Source organism: Spinacia oleracea, chromosome 2, assembly GCF_020520425.1.
Source record: "Spinacia oleracea cultivar Varoflay chromosome 2, BTI_SOV_V1, whole genome shotgun sequence".
Lineage (NCBI taxonomy): Eukaryota > Viridiplantae > Streptophyta > Magnoliopsida > Caryophyllales > Amaranthaceae > Spinacia > Spinacia oleracea.
This window is the reverse complement of record NC_079488.1, coordinates 92,694,143-92,711,260: the sequence shown is the minus strand read 5'-3', so window position 1 is coordinate 92,711,260 and position 17,118 is coordinate 92,694,143. Positions and strand designations below refer to the sequence as shown.

Sequence of the window (17,118 nt, the reverse complement as noted above, 5' to 3'; positions counted from 1 at the left end):
ATAACAATAAGTTATCAAATCTTTGTAGAGCATCTACATTTTATTCTTATGTTTAATTTGATGGACCTTTTCTAAAATGGTGGTAGAAAAGTCCTTGTTCCTTTAGTTGTTTTTGACAAATAATTTGAGTGCAAAAGATGATTATAGCGACTAATTAACAGGGAATGATATTAGTTAGTTTCACTTTTTAAGATCATGGTGCCAATCAATTGTCTCTCCTTCATAATCATAATATCATTAATTTAATGAAATTATCAACAACTTTTTTTTTTTATAGGTGGTGATTTCCTATTGGCTTATTGGTTTAATGGTCATTTCGTAACCAATTGTCATGCACTTATTCTACTTTAAGTCACTAAAATAGCTCCTTTATTTGCTTCAACCATTTTGACATTTTCTTCAACGAACTAGGAACAAGTCATGTTTGTGTGCAAAACCGGCCTCTTTATCCCCAAAGGTCTCACACGATACACGACATTTCTTCGATTTTGTTGTGGAACATAAATAACTCCCAATATAATGTTCTTGGAAAAAATAAAAATAATAAGAGCAACTCTAATAGTGGAAAAAAGAACCTGCTCACAAAAAAAGAGAGCATGTGAGTAGGTAGCCCACCATTGGTACAATAATGACATAAGCTGCTGTTAAAATCTTGTAGTTATTTTGGGTTACGTAGCTCAAAAAAAATATAGCTCAAATAAATAAATTATTTAAATTAAATATTATATGGAGCTACAAAGTATTGTAGCCCACCAATGTGAAAATTTATAGTTTTAATCAATTGAAGTTAGAAATTTGATGTGGCAAACTTAGCCACAACATCTTGTAGCTTACCATTAGAGTTGCTCTAAACCGTTTCAATGTTACTATAAGTTTTTTTATTTTGTGATTTTAGAAGTCATGTGATTCAATTCAAATTGAATGGTGATCTACTCCCTTCGTCTCTTTATACTCGTCTCGTTTGACCAGTACAGAGTTTTAGGTAATTTAATTGTCTTAGTAATTTATTACTCCATCCGTATTTATTTAAGAGATACACTTGGTTGGGCACGAGTATTAAGAAAAAGAATTGAATGAAATAAAGTAATAAAACAAGTGGGGTTGGGTAGATATTTTATAAGTAAAATTAGTGGGGACCATGTCATTTTAGGGGATGAGGGTGGGGATGAGGTGTAGATAGATTATTTAATTAGATGGTGGGGTTGATAAATTACTAAAAATGGCAATTGTATCTCTTAAATAAATACGGCTGGAAAAGACAAGTGTATCTCTTAAATAAATACAGAGGGAGTATGTGGTAATTGATGGTAGGATATTTTTTTAATATAGTTAGTGAAAAATGTGTCAAATAAAGGGTTGGGGTGGGGTGAAGTTGAATTTTTTAAATGTTTTTTTAGGAAGTATGAATATATGGGGTTAATGGTTAAGTGAGAGACTGGTCTAATATAATAAACGTATATTACTTATAGAAACAAGACGAGTACTAAGGATCAACTTTTTAAGGAAAACGGAGCGAGTATTAAGGGACCGAAGGAGTATAAATTAGTCATACCCATGATAATCATGTTGATATTGAAAAGTGATGACAACAAAAATAGTTTACTACTTGTGTGATTTCCATATTTTTGTTTATAACTTTCTTAAAAACATAAAAAAAAAAATAAAAAAACGATACCGAACGGAATAAAACTAATTAAGGTCATGTTTTATTTGTCTTATATATTTCCACTTATTTCAGGATTATAAGTTCAGATAAATATTGATAAGTTAATGTAAACTCGAATGAGAGGATAAGGGTTTCTTATATGGTACGTTACGTGCAATTTGTTTTGTTGCTGTAAAATTAGATCATTACAAAAAATAATCATATTTATAAAAACAATCAGTATAAAAATACTACATTCGTTCCTAAATGTTTTTTACGCTTACTATTTGCACGGTAAGTAAGGAATTTTGATGAACAAGTGATAGTGGGATAACAATGGGAAAATGAGTGGCTATAAATTGTCCAACATCGTGAGTGGATTAAAGTGAATATTAAAATATTGTGAGTGGGTAAGTTATGATGGATTTCCTTAGTAAAATATTACAAGTTATATGTTGTAGTGGGACAAATAAAGGTATAAATGTAAATTTACATGCTAAAAATAGAATAAAATAAAATGTACAAAACTTTCAAAAACGGACTAAAACAAAAAAATGTAAAGAACTTTTAGAAACAGAGCTCGTACTTCTTATTAGATATCGTATAAAACCAGATATCATATAAAACCGAGACTTCGCACGGGACAGTGCGAACCGATGGCAATAATGCACACCGAATGAGCAAATTATTTAAGGATTGAAAACACTCGTAATAAGTTCCTATAAAGTATAAATTGCAAGAAACAAATGGAGTAAGATATTGGTAGAAGAAGAATAAGGCAGCAAAGATAGATTCATGTAGAAAAAGAGGCGGGAATAAAAACGGCAAAAGCAGACGTGTTATTGAATGGATCACAAAATGGGACCCACGTATAATGCGTGTCACAATCATACACAAACCAAAACCCAAAGTAGAAACCGCGAAACCCAAAGCCTCCATCGCCACAAAAACCCACACACAAATACTTCCTCTTTATATATCAACGACTTTTCAAGCCCTATTTTATTTTTATTTTTATTTTCATTTATTATTATTACTAAAATAGAATTAAAATTATCCAAAATATATAAAATAAATATCTATCAAATTAACCAACCCGAATGTTTATTTGATTACTTCAAATTTTGAATTTTTGCAAAATAGACGCCCCGAAATAAATTAATTAGGGATTTGCTTTCGTGACTGATTCTTCTTCACTTTTCTCAATCCACTCCAACTCTCTCTCTTTTTCTTTTGTTTTTCTCTTTCCTCTAATTTCAGGTATTCAATTTTTTTTTAATTTTTTTTTGTGATTATATTTATTGAATTTCATATTTATTCAATTTTTTTTTTGTAATGACGATGTAATGCTAAATTACTAAATTTTAATTTTTATTGGAAGATGAATCAATGGAAAAATTGAAGATTTGGTGAAGTTGATTGAATGGAGATAGGGAGAAATTCCAGCTTGTCTGGCCCACTTGACCTCTTTGCTCGTCCTTGTAAGTTTCTCTCAATCCCTAATTTTAAGATTTTGAGTGATTATGTATCAAATTATCTTAAATTGTTGTCTACTACTATGTTCTTTTTAATTAATTACTGTATTGTTCATAGTGATTTGATAATTATGGTGGAATTATTGCTGCTGGGCTGTTGTTTATGCTTAATCATCTGATTGTTAGAAAAATACTTGGTAGAAAGCAATCGCAGATGTCGATTTGATCGATGTTTTTATAAGTTATTATGTTCTTTTGGTAATTTTGGTGCCATGGCTATGTAATGTACTATTTATTGTTGTCTATTTGAGGATGTCTGGATCAGCTAATCAAGTTGGTAAATAGTTTTAAGAGCTGGTGGAATTTGAGACTTGGGTTCAAATTCTGTCTACATTGTTTGCAAGAGCTTATATTGATGCTCAAGGATAGCCTTGTAGTTATAAACTTATGCTAGATCATATTTCAGTACTTCCTAATTTATATCCAACCTTCCCTGAGAAAAGAGCATCAATTGTGACGAGCCAACTAATGCTAGATCATATTTTGGATTAGGTTTTTAAGTATGAAGCAGTGTGACAGAAAACATTAAGTGATATATAATGCTTACAGGTTTTGAAGGATCATCAAGTCGTGACAGGAAAGAGCGAAAAGCAGATGTTGACTTATCAGAAGATGAGAAGAAGAAGAAGTCAGGTAGTTTTAAAAAGAGAGCAATTAGTGCATCCAGTAAAATAAGGCGTTCACTCAGCAAGAAGAAAGGCAAGAGGAAGGCCGAGGGCAGAGGTACTTCTGTTTCTATAGAGGATGTGCGCGATGTTAAGGAAGTGCAGGCTGTGCAAGAATTTCGACAAGCACTGGCTGTAGATGAGTTGCTGCCTGCAAGACATGATAATTATTACACATTGCTGAGGTTATTTATAATATACTAGCTACAACATCTGTCAAGTCTTCCTGTTTTATAAACTTTCCTTTTTTTTTCTTGTGGTCAAATGACTCTGCTATTGAGTAATTGCGTTAATCTGTTCGGCCATATTGTGAATGCATTGCTAATACAAATTGTTCGCCGGCAACTAAGTGCTGATTGCCTGAAAGCTTTGAATAGTTTGTTTAGCAGCTAGCGTTAAGGTTACTATTTTGTTAAATAGATTGATTATGTGTGTACTAAATGACACTATTCTGTCTTGAAAATATATGCTTACAGGTTTTTAAAGGCAAGAAAGTTTGACATTGAGAAAGCAAAACAGATGTGGGCTGATATGCTCAAGTGGAGAAAAGAATTCGGCGCCGATACTCTCCTTGAGGTCAGTGCCTTAATTGATGGACGTTGACCTGAGTAGTTGCAGAGTCAGCCATATGCTGTCTCAATAGTTAGGCGGCATGAATAACTCTTCTGTTATTTTGTCAAGCCCTTTAAAAAATAGACTTGTTGTTTGGTTGTTGTCAGGATTTCGAATATCAGGAGTTGAGCGAGGTCTTAAAGTATTATCCCCAGGGATTTCATGGTGTGGACAAAGATGGAAGGCCCATTTACATTTATCTTCTTGGAAAAGTTGATACTGAGAAACTTCTGCAAGTTACAACAATGGAACGATACCTCAAGTATCATGCACAGGATTTTGAAAGGTGCTTTGCACTAAAATTTCCAGCCTGCTCCATTGCTGCAAAAAGGCATATAGATACAAGTACAACAATTGTGGATGTTCAAGGCGTGGTATGTTGCCTATTTCTCTTGTTATCTGTTATATAATCTCACTGGCGTAATGTTTAGGTCTTTTGTTTTGAGAAGTGCATCATACGAGTTCATTTTACATTTTGTTTTATAAACTTTATCATCAGGGTTTAAAAAATCTAACGAAACCTGCTCGTGAACTGATAATGCGGCTACAGAAGATTGATAACAACAACTATCCCGAGGTATGTTGAGTGCTAAACTATTTTGTTCAATTCAATGACAATGAAACCAATATATCTGATCTCTGCCTACCTGCGGCGTCTCTTGTTTGTTATGCCATTCTTGCAGACTCTTAACCGAATGTATATCATCAATGCTGGCAGTGGCTTTAAATGGGTCTGGAGTGTAATCAAGCAATGTATTGATCCTCAAACGACATCCAAAATTCATGTAAATTTAGGGTGCTTAAATCAGCTAATGAAACCCATTAATTAATTGCCTTTTAGTTATGATAACTTTGATTTTCATTTCCTTGTCAGGTCCTTGGCCACAAATATCAGAGCAAATTGCTAGAGATTATTGACAAAAGGTAATCTTGTCATTGTGAGATACCCATGTTGGCCAACATTGGTTATCATTCGTTTATACTGTATAGTCAAGTCTACAGAATGTTACCTAATTGCGTTGCTAATTGTTTGAACTTAATGTCACATACAGCCAATTGCCTGAATTTCTTGGCGGTACATGTACTTGTGCAGACCAAGGAGGTTGTCTGAGGTCTGACAAGGGACCATGGAAAGATCCTAAAATCGCAAAGGTTATTATAAATGAGCAGTATTGTATAAGTTCTATGGCTGTATTACCAGTATGCTAAATTATAGTAAAGTTTTTGACCTATTTGATTCTGGCTGATTGCCAGCAGTTGATTCAATCTGGCGCAGCGGAAGTAGCTATATCAAACAGCGAAGGGAGGGTTATTGCTTATAACAGGATGGTATGCTTGATTTCTTGAATCGAATTCTCTGCTGGTACATAAAAGTTGATGACTGATCTGTTTACATGTTACTTGCTTGCTCTAATCTTACTTCCATGTTTTTGCTTGATCAGGCTAAAAATAATGACGTATCATTATCAACTGCAGAGTCTGGATCTGAAGTTGAAGAATTTTTTTCTTCTATAGCACCTGGGGGTTCTTTAGAGTTAAAATTGATGCCAGTTGATGAAGAAGTAAGCCCTCTATGTTGACTATGTATCTACACCTAATAAACGCAACTTCCATCTTAAGTTGATTTCTGGATAAGTGTTTTGATTGGTTTTGCATTATTTGGCTGTGTCCACCCAGGTGTCTTCAAATTGACCTTCGAATCACCTCCCATTATTATGTTTTCATCGTGTTTTGGGCTAGGTAGAGACTATAGAGATGTTTAAGTTTACGCAAGATATAATACGTATCACAGAACTTTAAATTCAACTCCTCTTGAAATAAAGACCGGATCTCGGGAAGTCGGGAACTGCCTATTTATGAATGGTATCTCATTTTTTTGAGTGGATAATGAATGGTATCTAAAGCTGCATAAACTAGTCATAAGAATCCATCTCAAAAAAAATTGGAAAAATGTTGGAACACCACAAATCCCAAGTTTGGTATGTCTTCCGATGTTAATCCCAAGCTTCACTTGTTTCTTCCCATGTTTGGGGGTTCCCCTCCAAGATTGGTCCCAGTTCACCTATGACTGTTTTAACAGGTTACTTCTTCCTTTTCCTCTCTCCTCCAAATCCATCAACGATTCATTGCCAAATATCCACCTACCACAGTCAGTCTGATACTAATCCCGGCCATCCACTGCCCTCCTCCCACCAGGCCACCCCTCCCATCTACTGCCACTACCACCTCTCCAACTATCAAACCCATAAGTCTGCTCACCAGACAACCTCTCCAGTCCTTTGAGCAGACATGCAATCAGTCCCACAACCATCAATTATCTAATGTGGGACAATTACAAGATTCCTTATCAATAGAATTATATTAACAAATAAAATGAGATTATTTGCATACTTGACCAATCTTGAAACGAAGAAGTTAATAACTTCCCTGTATTACGGTTCACCATTACCATATTTTTACCCTTTTTTGTAGAGTTTTTCTTTTAATTTGGCAAAGAAGCAGTGAAAGTTATCTTTACTCGTAACTAAAATGGTCCCTGAGCCTGTGCACATGTTAAAAGGCATAGAAGCTTCTGATTTGCTTGGACAGTTGTTAAATCTTTTGGAATGTTGGCCGAGTTGAGATCATTCAACCGTTCTTATTCCTCATTTCTTTTAAAATTATATACGTAGTATCAATGCCACATTATCATGAAATGATGCCTTGGTATATTGTCCTTTCTTGGAGAATCTATCCTATACCGATGGTAGGTAAAGTGGCTCTCCTTAGGTTACGCAATTGACATGTAATACGACATATCTCAAGCAGCAAGTTGAAGCATCTATGTTTTTATTTATTGGTGCTGGTACCTGGCGACATATATGGTGCCCGTCTCCAATTCGGTCACCTGACTGACTTTTTCGATATTGGGTTCTTTTTAATGTGCATATGATTCATGCTTATTGTTCCAAGCACTTGCCCGAAAACGTTTGACAAAACTAATAAAATGCTATTTGATAAAAGTAATATTAACTTTCATAGAGGCGAAGGAGGAGACCTTGACAGGCAATGAAAATTTGCAGGTTCGGATGGCAAGAAACAGTGGCCCTACCGGTGGCTTGCCTGATAATGATGAACATGTTCCTGTAGTTGTAAAACTCTCAGATTCAGAGTCCTTGGGAGTCATCTCCACTGATCAGTCTAATCCACCCACAGGTTAGCATGTCAACTATTGTGTATTTGTGTGTCAAAGTGTGTTGTTCCACCCAAAACGATAAATTCATGGTTGCTATTTTTGTTATTTTTCTTTGGTGCATCTTACTGTAGTCAGGCAGCTAATCTTTTCATGTTGTGTTTCCATTTTTTGGTTCTAGAAGACTAGTTCAACTTGGACTGGATGTCTGGATTTCATAAATTTATTGTATCCTTGTCTAATTTGATTTTTCAGCATGTCTACTGTGACTTGTTGCAGTGACAGTTGCTCAACAATCTGCTAATGGAGAACAAAGTCATTTCCGAATTTTGGCTGCAGTCCTGGCCTTCTTTGTGACCTTATTTGGTTTCTTCCGATCATCAACAACGAAAGTTTCTCGAAGAGTTACCATGCTAGTTTTGAATATTGCCCGCAGCCTTAAAGAAGATTTGCAACGACCGTCAGTGGGTGTAGATATGACAGAGACAGAATTCCGGTCAATTACACTGAGAAGGATTAATGGTCTTGAAGAGAAGGTAAATGCCTTACAGACAAAGCCAATGCAGATGCCTTCAGAGAAAGAGGAGTTGCTAAACGCTGCAATATATCGAGTGGATGCACTAGAAGCAGAACTGATTTCAACTAAAAAGGTAGTTATCCTAATCGTAACTCAGTTAATATTACTAATTTTGTATTAGAAAGGTTTGCGTCCTGCTACAAGAAAATTAAATAATCTGTGAAGCATATTATGATTCATTTACATGGTTGTTTGATGAGCAGGCATTACATGAAGCTTTGATGAGGCAGGAAGACTTGCTTGCATACATTGACGCACAAGAATCCGCTAGATTCAGGGTATATTAATGAAAAACCTTGTTCCAGAAGCTATTAATGTGAATTTGGAGTTTCCATAGATGTTTGTTGCTTACAGTATTTATTCTATGATGCAGAGGAGAATGTTCTGTTAGTGAAGAATCCATTGAGGGCATTCAAGGAGAAAATTTCCACTAGTTTCGAGTCTCTTTTTTTACGGCATGGAGTGTTGGGGCAGAATTTAGAATGAACACAGGTTGTGTCCTGTAATTTGTGTACAGAAGTGATATGATGCAGTTCCACATTTTTCTTGTGAGGTCAATGTAGAAAAAGAAATAGAGAGAAATGTTAGAATAGTATGCAAATTTCTTGTTTGGCTTCTGTGAATATTTCATGTGGAATTGTTGGTACCTTGAGTACACTCCGGAGTTTGCAATGCTGCAGAAAGTGGGATAGTGAAGTGGCTTGAATCTGTTTGAGCCCTTTCCCTATCAATATTGCAAGCATCATGTTGTAAACTGGAGGATACTTGAGCAGAGTGTCACATTCGATGTTTGTCTGTATATCAGTGAAATGAATTGCCACAGGCCAACCTCATTCTCCTCCCTAGAAACGCTCAATATACAACCAACACGAACTTTCATCGTCAATAAACAAACTACGGAGTAAAAACCAAATGTACGAATGTGGACCAAGATATAAATGGCTTTAATAAACAGAAGCACAGAACTAGTATGAAAAGCACGGAATTTCTATAAAATTGGGGAACAAATATACAAATATAATAGTGCATCAGATTTTTAAAAACACTTACTTTCTACAATATAATAGTAATAACATAATCGGGGAGTAATTATAAAATGTTTCTTTTAATGGTGCTATATAATTAAAATGTTGGTAGATGCCCAAGATAAAAAGTTATATTCTAATAAAGTAGCAGCTTATTAAAAAGTCGTTGTCAATTGAATATTCTACGTTTATCATTTCAATTTTGATTTACTGATACGTTAGTTGATTTTTATGAAATAAATATTTTGTTGAAATGGTACTAATTGTCATATAATTATTCAAGTTGTGAATTTCAATAAATATATCTTGTGTGATTACTTATACTAAGTAGAGTATAAATAGGTTGGATTATTAGAATCAGTTACGGAATATTCTTTTTATTTAATGAGTTTTCATATTTTCTTTGGTTAAAAGATATTCTATATCCCTCATAAAAAGTAATGTTCTATCTCGAGTTTTCATATTATTGACCAAGTGTATATGTAACTAATAATACAAAATAAATTTTTTCTCGTAGTATGCTGTCATTTTACATATGTTTTCATTCTCTGGACTTTAATCATCTCCTCGTATACATATTCTTGTTTTTCTTCAGGTACTAATTTTATAGTTGTTGGCATGTTGCACAATGTATTCTAAAATTTGCATGTAGATATAGACTAACAAGCGTTTGTTTTAAGGTTTTCAGGAAAGATGAGTTGATTCCCTTTTGTGTTTTTTATTAGTTAAATTTTGTGTCCTTCCCTAAGTTCCCTTTACTCTTTCTTACCACCGAACTTCCCATCCCACCCTCGGATTTCTCTTTTTCTCCTCTACTCTAAGGCCACCTTGATCATGTCACCTCACATTATTCCACCACCTCTCGATCCAACTACCACACCCACCAGAATCATCTACCTTCCTAATCCTCCACCTCTAACCACCAAGATAGAAATTCTACCTAACTATTTGAAATTACATTGAAATTTATTGAGGTCTATTTTCGATGGAGCCAAAGATTCATTTTTTCTTTTGGCTATGGGATGTAATGGACTAAATCAAAATGGCTCTTAAAACCAATTCGCTTCCTTTCCATGAAGTAGAAGATGGTCGTCTCGTTGTCGTCCCGTTATCGCTTTTGGGTCAACTGGAAACAACCTCTCTGCAATTTCAGGGGTAAGGTTGTGTACGTCCGACCCCCCTTACCCCGCTTCTTGCGGGAGCCTCTTTGAGGCAATCGGGTAATGATAATATTGAAATTAATTGAGGTAATTTGTCGTGTTAGTTTCCCGAGTGCTTCAACGAAGCTTTGCCTTGTCATTACCGTAGAGCAAGCTAGCGGCAAATTAAAGCACAATACAATATTAGACACAATAAAACATGCAAACTGGTTTGATAACAGCATAAAGACCAAGTGGAATACCAAACTTCACTCTCTTAGTCTGTAGTAACTAGAAAGTAGTCTCATTTGACAATTGAATTCAGGTTATTCCTATTTACAAAAAAATGAGAGAAGAAAACAAGTGCTGAAGCACACACCATTTTAATGATTTTACAGTTCCTTGGAAGCACCTCCACAGGCTACACTGATTATACAGGCTGAGCTCTGGAATGTCCTCAGCCTATTAACAACAAATACAGGATCAGCTTCTCCAGTGATTGTCACTGTATTTCTTGATGGGTCTAAGACTATTGACTTTATCCCTTTTATAGGTGCGATAATCTTCATCACCTTCTGCCTGCACTTTGAGCAGTAAAGATCCACTGACACTATCATTTTCTGCATCAACAGATCGATTAGCTAACTTTACCTTTCCAAATAACTCAAGCATAAATCAGCAAAAACAATTCTATTATAAACCAGGGCCTTAATGGAGCAACACGGACGGTAGACCTCAAATGAAAATACAAAGACAGCATTGCATTTTACCGGGTTAAATCACAGAAAACTATCATGTTGTTGAAGCATACAGAATGTAAAAAGATTGAATGGTAACGAGCAAACCTGATACATAATTCTGAAACAACTTGACAACACAACTGCGGATCAAACTTCCTTGTGGATGAACTTGGCAATGAAATACTAGTGGCTCATTTATGTATTCAAGTCCACTACTCTTTTCTGACATTTTCACACCCAGACGCAACCAAGAATAAGTTTGTGGGATACTATTTATACAAGTTTTTCACCTGGCAGTTGCACACTTACACAGGGACCATAAACAATTATGGTTAGGACGATGTTGTACGCTATACATCATCTATATACACAGAGCGCCTGAGCTGGTAGAATGTGTTATGAAGCAACATATACCAGGTTTATCAGATGCAAATCTACATAATCAGTACTTTTTCCATTTCACCCACAGTACTTGTTCAAGCACTATGAATAAACAGGACACCACTGAAGTCTCGTAACCAATATAATCCATAATCAGAAAGGGCGCAAATCCACAAATGAGGTAACACTAAATGTTCACCTTCCACGAAGAGACATCATGAATTACATATTGTACAACAATATTAAACAAGTTCCTTAATCTACCACGAAATTACACAAGTGCCTGGAACATCAACAATTGCAAGGTCTAAATTACAAATAGTACGGGCATGCCTAAGATTTAACATTTACTTAAAGATAGAACAAGGTTACAGCAGCTTTAAGGACAATTTGTCAGGTAATGTCAATTTCAAGGTAATATCAATTTCAATGTAACTGTGCAATCCTCCACAATCTCCACCAAGCAAAACGATTTAACAAGTTATTTTTAATCTCAGTATCCAGTTTCATACCCCTCAATGGTTCCCTTATTTGCAGCTTCATGTTCTACTCCGACCTTCTGTTTGTAAGAGTTGACTATCTTCTGATCCAACTCATAGTAAAATTCCATCTTATTGAAGGGTTTCATATCAAGGTCGATAAAATATGCCTGCAAGAGTGCATAGAACATAAGACCATCAAAGATAAAAAGTTTTCTAACAAATACCATGTGAAACTAGTGTAAATAGCATCCATAAAACATCCTACCGAATGATGGAACGATCACTATATGTCAAGCATATTCTAGAAAACATCACAAGGAACTGAGCAAAAATAATAACTTAGTTTAGAGAAAATATTATCAATTTATTTTGTCAATATTATCATGTGTTTAATAAATTCTCAAATTTTTTAAGCATCTTCATCCAACCCAGCAAACTGCTGAAACTTTGTTTGCTGAATAGAGGTATATGAACATATGTACTTTTCCTTTGACATTTTATGGCTGGAGTGAACAATTTAAAGGAAAAATAGACCAGAATAGATCTTTACCTTGACATCGAACCTTTGCTTTGTTGAGCCCAGGCATATGGTTCTATAATGGGATTCTGGGTCATCATCTTCCCTTGGACGAAAGCTAATCATTAAACTACAGTCCTTGGCTGTTGCAGCAATCAAGTAGTCCCTTACAATCTTCAGACTTTCATCTACAGGAATGGAATGTAGAGAGCTATATTTTCCTGATTGCTGGTTTTCACCGAATTTTTTACATAATTTGCAAGGCTGGGAAACAATATCATAATAAGCATGAATTACCCCTTCCACGTCAATTTTGTCAAGCTTTTGGATTTCGAGTAGCCTGTCTAGTACACCTAGTTTAAGAATTGCCTCTCCTATAAGATGCACAAAGCTCCTCAAACCATTTTCTTCATGTATAAAAGATTTAAGGTGATCTTCAAATGCTTCAATTTCGTCAAACTTCGTCCCCCCCAGGTCCCCGTAAATTAAAGAACCATTTAGAAAAACCCGCAGATTATTTTGCGGAGTTGCAAAGAGAGCATTAATTGCTTCATGTATTCGATCTCTTGATGCAGAGAATAAATCCAATGGATCATATTTGCTCAACTGTTGTACCTGAGAAACAGACAGAACCATGTCTCGGTAAAAATAGGAATAACCAAATGATCAGCATCCAAGTCGAATAAGGTACAAAACAATGGCATTTATCTGTTGGCATATGGCATATGCAAAAGATCACAACTTGATTAAACGACACTATCTAATTACAAAAAGAATATGCCAGCCGAATAAATGAGGAGTGAGGGCTACCTTAAGTTGTTGCAATTTGAGGACTTGGTGCATTTTAAAGCGAGTTGCATTCTTCTTGATGGCATTTTCATCGGCCATAAAGCTCGAAGATGGAAGAAATCCACACTTGGGCTGCTCGTGGGAGAAATGGAATAAATAATAAGACCAACAGAATCAAAGTTCTACTAATATGGGTCTATTAATTGAGAATAGTTTCCAGTTTATGCCAATTGAGCACTAGTCATTAAGTTTCTTAAAAAAAGTATGTCATACAATGACGATACCACCTTAATCTCCACGGTTATGCATGGTGCTCCTTTAGAAGCGCCTATAACAAGACCAAACAGAATGATTAAGAAGGAAATTTAAACAAGCAATGATCAGTTCCTTTTATTTAAATAAAACATTGTACGGCACATTTTTTCTACTTTGCTCTATAAAAGTAAGCACAAAGCAAACAAGTAGCAACTTAATAAATACTACAGTGAAAAATCATGCAGTTTAACAATATAACAAAATATTGGAATACATTCGTATTAGAGGTCGTTTGACAACTTTTCTGGGCTCGCTTACATTAAGGAAACTCAGGTCTGTGTAAATAACAGAAGGAAATGGATATACTTGGACAACTTTTCCTAGCATTACTAACCTTGGGGGAATACTGAATGATCTGACATTAGCATCACAGAATCAGCACAACAATCAACATTGGCAGCTTTAACTCTCGAACCAGGTCGCTTGGAGAGAGAATCTCTTTCAACTGACTCCAGAAATCCCCTTGACACAAGTATCCTCACCTGCAAGTTTGATAAAAGACAATAATGTCCAAAGGGTGATACTAGTTGAGCAAAGGTGATGCACATGTTGCACTACTGCACTTTTATTTCAAGATTTTCACAAAAACTCAGTACCAAAATATTTGTCATGCCTAAGTAGACAGACATAAGGTGATGGTGGACCAAAAGCACAAATTAGGATAAAGGGGGAACTACAAAATCACACCCTCTACAGCTAATTAAAAAGGAAACAATTTCAGAACATAATTAACAAATGGCCTCAACTTTTTAACATAAATAGGAAAAGGTTGCGAAAAAAGGAACTATGAATGGCCAGTGAATATTAAGCACCTTTCTGACAAAACCAGTAGCCCCTAGCTAAAATTGAGGTAATTCTTGAATCCATAATTTGCATCACATTCAGTTCGGCCCCTTACACAGTCAGATAAAAGATTTATCCTTTCCTTGTCTTACTTTTGATATGCTTCAGAACAAGCGCAAGTCTAACTCTAAGATAATAACAGATTCACAGTCTCATATTGACTATACACATTACAAACCACACAATTTCCAAGCATGCAAAACTAAATTACCAAACAGACATAATATTCTCAACAACATCAGCGACGACCCTTATTTAAGAAATTTCACCAACTTCAGTAGCAAGAAACTTTTTCAGCTGACAAACAGGACATAGTCAAACTAAAATTACATATACACCAAGTGCAAACACGAGAAGTAGACAATTATCCAAGTAATCAACATACCCCAGGATCAACAAACTCTGATCCTAACAGTGGGATCATCACAGATTGCACATACATCTGCTCAGCAATCTCCTTGTTTGGGGATGTAACAATAGATCCTGCATCTTTCCATAAGATGCTTTCATGCTTGGACAAAACCGAGCGTTCAGTCTCTTCCATGGACCCATTCTTCACAACCTTCTGTACCCGTATTATTTTCCCACTCTGCACAAGTGTGGAAACTGATCAGTAAACAGACGTAACTTACATAAGGTCCATTTAGCATGCAAAATCATAAGCACCAATGGCTTCCAGCAACAGCTGTCTAAATCTTGGACTCAACAATATCAGTAAACCCTAAATAAGATTACATCAGTGGCTCAGTGAACATAATTTGCTGAATATAGCTCTTTTAGTCTTTTTACACTACATAACTACTTTGGATGTGTGTTTTCTTTGGAAAATACTGAATTTATTACTAAAGAGTAAAACAATAGTACAACTTTTGAGCATCTATAAACCAAAAGTCAACAGCGTCTGAACTGTGTTCTCAACCTTCAGCTTATCTCATCCCCACCTTAAGGGAGGGAGCAAGAACAAGCAGAAGCAGGACAGGCACAACCTCCAGCTGATACGAACAAGCACTAAAAGCAGCACTTACAACAATATATACTTCCCCTACTTATCAAGCTACTCGAAACGAAACTTCTGTGACTAAATTCTTCCAAGGAAGCACTTGATCTTGATTAGTGAAATAACTATGCTTTTTTTTCCTCTTCTTATACTGTTCCATCCTATAACACCCAAATATAAAGGCTGGATGGTTTCATAATCTTTTACTATATTCAAAGGCGCGAATAAACAAGAAAAAAGAAAGCTACAGCCAATGAATATCTTATTGAATACTCAGAATTGTAGAGGTATGAATTAGAAAAAATGGCAGTCAGAACTCAGAAACTTATAGTATGCATATTCAGATAATTGACCAATTTGCTAATCAGTGAAACTCCCCGCCCCTTCTATTGCAAAATAAATGTGTGATTGTAAATTGTACTCCTTCTGTCCCACTTTTCTAGGCCACATTTGACATTCCTATTTTGAAATGTCCCGAAATAGTGTCATTTCTGTGGAATTTCCCAAATTACACTTACTTTCTTTGGAATCTGATTTGCATTATAATAATAAGATGTTTGTTCTCAACAATTTTAAGTATATTAATAATAATAATAAACTATGGTATTTCTAGCGGATTCCTTGAAAAGAACATCAACAAGATGTGGCATATTTAGAGTGCGAAAAGAGGGAGTAAGTTATATAAGTATTTAGATTTCCAATGTAAGCAGCACACTTATTTTGGAGAATATGGAGTAAAGATTACATCACCATCTAGAAGAAAACATAAAAGAGGATTCGAGCTTAGATGAAGCTCAAAATTGAAAAAAATTAACCCAAATAAAGCATGAAATTGAAAAGTGAATCGAATATAAAGATAATATAAGTCAATTAAAATAGCATGCAACAATAAAAAGTGCAAAGATCAAAAGAGGGTAAAAATATCATACAAAAGTAGGAGAAGATCCAGTGTATGCCAGAACTAGATTAACTGCTCCTTCTCCTCTGTAACTCCAATCACCTGCATCCTTTTCCTCCAAAATTATCTCCATTCTGCAAACAAACAAAAAATAAACAAACAACCTAATTAAACAACAAAATTTAACACTAAATTTCCAAAAAAAAAACACAAAAATCAAATTCAAGGATTTATTATACCAAATTAAAAAGGGAATCAAAAACTTCAGAAATTATGTAAGATTGAAGTCCCCTTTTAGAATTATAAAAACTTTATAGAAAAAAAATATAGTGAGAGAAATCAGAAATAGAAAGCTTGAAAGTTTAAAAAAATGGAGAGAAAATAAAAAAATAATTTCTGTAGAAAAAGTGCATGTTATTTTGTCTTATCAATTAATAATTGAGCATTTGGTGTGAATCTGAAGAAAATACTTTAATTTTCTAAAATAAAACTATCTTTTTTTCTATACAGAGCGAAAAAGTATTCTATATTCTGACTTTGAAGTAAAGACGGCATTAGGCCCGGGCTCGTTCGAGGCACCGGGCACGCCACATCGGCACGCCAGGGCCCAACACAAAAAAATATGACCCGATACGGACGGGTTAAAAGTACGGTGTGATACGAGTACGAACTTGTGAGTTGGGTTTGGACAGCATTTTATTAACACGTTAAAATTCAGTGAAATTAGGCTTAGGCCCGGCCCAACACAAGGGTATGTGGGCTTGGGTAGTGTCCGCCCTAGTTATT

At 35.2% G+C, this 17,118-nt stretch overlaps 2 protein-coding genes across 4 annotated transcripts; one reads left to right on the top strand and one right to left on the bottom strand.

The window, feature by feature from the left end:
* Positions 1–2,602: 2,602 nt before the first annotated feature.
* Positions 2,603–9,045, top strand: LOC110792273 (phosphatidylinositol/phosphatidylcholine transfer protein SFH8). Its single transcript, XM_021997091.2, has 15 exons — positions 2,603–2,905; positions 3,027–3,126; positions 3,730–4,030; positions 4,322–4,421; positions 4,565–4,831; positions 4,957–5,034; positions 5,141–5,242; positions 5,332–5,381; positions 5,510–5,609; positions 5,715–5,786; positions 5,900–6,019; positions 7,520–7,652; positions 7,909–8,279; positions 8,410–8,484; positions 8,580–9,045. Exons 2-15 carry the CDS (start codon positions 3,069–3,071, stop codon positions 8,595–8,597), a joined length of 1,845 nt encoding a protein of 614 aa, XP_021852783.1. The 5' UTR covers positions 2,603–2,905; positions 3,027–3,068; the 3' UTR covers positions 8,598–9,045.
* A 1,544-nt stretch (positions 9,046–10,589) lies between these two features.
* On the bottom strand, positions 10,590–16,824 carry LOC110792275 (inositol-pentakisphosphate 2-kinase). Of its 3 annotated transcripts, XM_056837330.1 has the most exons (9): positions 16,572–16,798; positions 16,364–16,466; positions 14,823–15,026; positions 13,929–14,076; positions 13,567–13,607; positions 13,301–13,411; positions 12,524–13,105; positions 12,004–12,140; positions 10,590–10,990 (listed from the first exon to the last, which is right to left on the bottom strand). In XM_056837330.1, exons 2-9 carry the CDS (start codon positions 16,463–16,465, stop codon positions 10,984–10,986), a joined length of 1,332 nt encoding a protein of 443 aa, XP_056693308.1. In that variant the 5' UTR covers position 16,466; positions 16,572–16,798; the 3' UTR covers positions 10,590–10,983. The 3 variants fall into 3 exon arrangements, with proteins under 3 accessions (XP_056693308.1, XP_021852784.1, XP_056693307.1); XM_021997092.2 differs by lacking the exon at positions 10,590–10,990 and having other exon boundaries at positions 11,621–12,140; positions 16,572–16,824; XM_056837329.1 differs by lacking the exon at positions 10,590–10,990 and having other exon boundaries at positions 11,621–12,140; positions 16,364–16,496; positions 16,572–16,797.
* Positions 16,825–17,118: the final 294 nt, after the last annotated feature.